The sequence below is a fragment of the Canis lupus genome, chromosome X, assembly GCF_048164855.1.
Source record: "Canis lupus baileyi chromosome X, mCanLup2.hap1, whole genome shotgun sequence".
NCBI lineage: Eukaryota > Metazoa > Chordata > Mammalia > Carnivora > Canidae > Canis > Canis lupus.
The window spans coordinates 8776-11595 of NC_132876.1; the positions used below are offsets into that span (position 1 = coordinate 8776).

General features: G+C 72.3%; 1 protein-coding gene across 1 annotated transcript; it reads left to right on the forward strand.

The window, feature by feature from the left end:
• Positions 1-1441: 1441 nt before the first annotated feature.
• On the forward strand, positions 1442-2556 carry LOC140628132 (USP6 N-terminal-like protein). Its single transcript, XM_072817129.1, has 2 exons — positions 1442-1742; positions 2421-2556. Exons 1-2 carry the CDS (start codon positions 1592-1594, stop codon positions 2531-2533), a joined length of 264 nt encoding a protein of 87 aa, XP_072673230.1. The 5' UTR covers positions 1442-1591; the 3' UTR covers positions 2534-2556.
• Positions 2557-2820: the final 264 nt, after the last annotated feature.

The following is a 2820-nucleotide window of genomic DNA, read 5'->3' on the forward strand; positions in this document are numbered from 1 at the left end:
CTGCTGACCCCCGGGGCCCCCGCGGCCCTCAGAGTGGGGCTGGGTCAGGCTGACCTGTGACCCCCGGCCCAGGGGGAGCTGGCCTCCAGCAGCCCGGGCCTGGGGGCTGCGGAGCCGGGGTGCAGACTGAGGCTGCCATGCGGGGGGCATCGGGCGGCTCCTGGCAGTGCTGAGCGGGGCCGCACCCCATACCCCGCCGCGTGCTCAGTCACCCCAGGGGTTCGCAGCCTGTATCCAGGTCACACCTGCACAGATGTTCCCTGCTCTCAGCACGGCGGCTCAGACTTGGAGCCCCAAGATGCTCTGGGATGGGCGGGTGAGGGGTCCCTCGCACAGAGTCCAGAAAAGGGACACCTGGGAAGGCCTGGGGGTGCACTCAGGGCCACGGATGCCCCGGCTGCGTGGGCTCGGGGCAGGCGGCCACGTGGGGCTGGTGGTGTTCCTGGGACACGGGGCCAGGCCAGGGCAGGGGAGGAGAGGCGTCAGGGGCTGCGGGGACCGAGGCAGGAGGAGCGCTGGCTCCCAGGGGGGCATGCAGTGGGGGCCGCTCCAGGGCTCGGGGGGGCGCTGGCAGCACTGAGGGAACCTGGAGCTGCACACCCCACAGTGGGAGCCGCTCGGAGGCATCGGACACCCCAGGGTGCACATAACCCCCGGCGCGCTGCACGTGTGAGGTCGCCGCCTGTCCCCATGCGCAGACCTGACCCCAGAGATCGGCCCCCGCGGAGGGGCCCTGCGGGCCGCGGGGCCTGCGGGGCGGGTGTCCACACCTCGGCGGCCTCGCTGGGCGGGGGCTGTCTGAGCAGAGCCCCCCGCTGTCCCCCCTCCTAGGCAGTGAGCCCTGTTCCCCGTGCTGGCGGCCTACTCGGTGTATAACACCGTGAGTGTCCCTGCCCCCGGCTCCTGCCCCGCAGGCGGCCTTGTCCTGAGTGCTGGTGACCAGTGGGACTCACAGTTAGGGCCCCAGCTCCACGGCCCCGAGATGCCGGGGAGGGTCTCTCTGCTCCAGGACAGGCAGGGGGCGGGGTGCAGACCTCCCAGGGGAGGCAGGGCCTGCGTGCCCAAGGGCCGGGGCTGCTCGGGGCCCCTGCGTGCACCACGGCCGTCCTAGAGCTCGGGTCTGGACCCTGACAGACGGCACTACTGACGAGAACCCGGGCGGGGAAGGCTCCCACTCCCCTGAAGGGCATGAGGCCGAGGCGCCCAGGAGGCCGCCCCCTTCCACGGCGCATTCCAGAAGGGTCCCCGAGGACCCCAGCTCACACGCTCCCCGGCCCTGCAGGGTGTCCTGGCCCAGCTCCCCTCGTGGGACCTGCCAGGGGCCACAGTCAGGCCCCCAACCTGCCCTCCGGGGGGGTCTCCAGATCTGGCGGGTCCCCTGTAGCCTGGCACAGCTCACGGAGGCCCCTCCTGCTGGTCTGAGGACAGGGGCCCTGGCACGGCAGCTACAGGGCTCGGTAGCAGGGCCCGGGGTGCTGGCGCCTGAGCTGGTCCCCCCGCCCTCTGGGAGCCCCCTCCGGGAGCCCGGGCTGTGAGGGAGCCGGGGGAGCCTGACACCCGCGGGGAGGGCTCAGAGGGGACCTCGGGGCACATGCCCTCTGTGGGGCTCTGGCTCTTGCAGGAGGTGGGCTACTGCCAGGGCATGAGTGAGATCACGGCCATCCTCCTCATGTTCCTGCCTGAGGAGGACGCCTTCTGGGCGCTGGCCCAGCTGATGACCGACGACAGGCACGCCATGCACGGTAGGGGCCCGCCGGGCCGCCGGGCAGGAGGGGAGCTCAGGAGGGCCTCCCTGCAGGCTGCTGCACTGGGGGGCAGGCGGGCACCCCCAGCCTGCCCCCCCCACGGGCAAAGGCCCCGCCTCCCCAGTGGCCTCGGGGTCCCGGAGCCACGGCCACCTGCCCCACCGTCTGCAGGCCAGGCTCGCACTCCCGCTGCTCCCCCAGCCTCCCGCCCGGCTGCCTGCTTGCCCCCCAGGCCCCCCTGCCAGCCCGCAGCCACATGAGGCCCAGGGGCAGTGTCTCCCCCTCCTGGGTGCCTCCAAACTGACTCCCGAGCCCCACAGAGGGCCATGCACACCCATCACCCTCCCCATGGCCTGCACTCGCTGCCCCTCAGGGCTGGGGACCAGCCTGTCCCTGAGGCGGCCACTGCAGGAGAGAGGGTGCTGGGTCAGCCGGGCCTGGTCCTCAGCCCCCAGCCCATGCCCCGCGGGGTCTCTGTGAGGACTAGGGTCCCCGGGCCCCACACCCCCAGCCTGGGAGGCAGCCCTGCCCTCTGGGAAGAGCGGGTCCAGTCAGGGCTCCGAGGGCGGTGGGCACACGGGGGTCAGGGCGTGGGGGGAGGCCCCTGCCCCGACACCCCCCACCCCGCCTGGTGCAGGAGGAGGCCCTGATCGTGGGGGCCTGGGGCCTTCTCAGGCTTCTTCGTCCCGGGCTTCCCGAAGCTCCTCAGGTTCCAGGCTCATCACGAGCGCGTCCTCCAAAGAGCTCTCCCCGACCTGAGGAAGCACATGGTGAGTGGGAGCTCCTGAGGCTCCGTCCCTGGGGCCCGGGGCAGGGGTTGGAGGGCACAGCCTTCCAAGCTGCCCAGAGTTTGGGGTCACATTCCTCCCCCTGGGGCCCAGGGGCACCCTTGGGACTGGGCGGGGCCGTGGGGAGCACGTTCACCTGGCTCCAGGGGTGCGGTGTGGGGCCTGAGCACCTCCTGCCCTTCCGCCAGGAGGAGGAGCAGATGTGCACAGGAATCTACACCCCGAAGTGGTTTCTCCAATGCTTCCTCGGCCGGGTGAGGCCCCCCAGGACTCCCTCTCCTGGACCT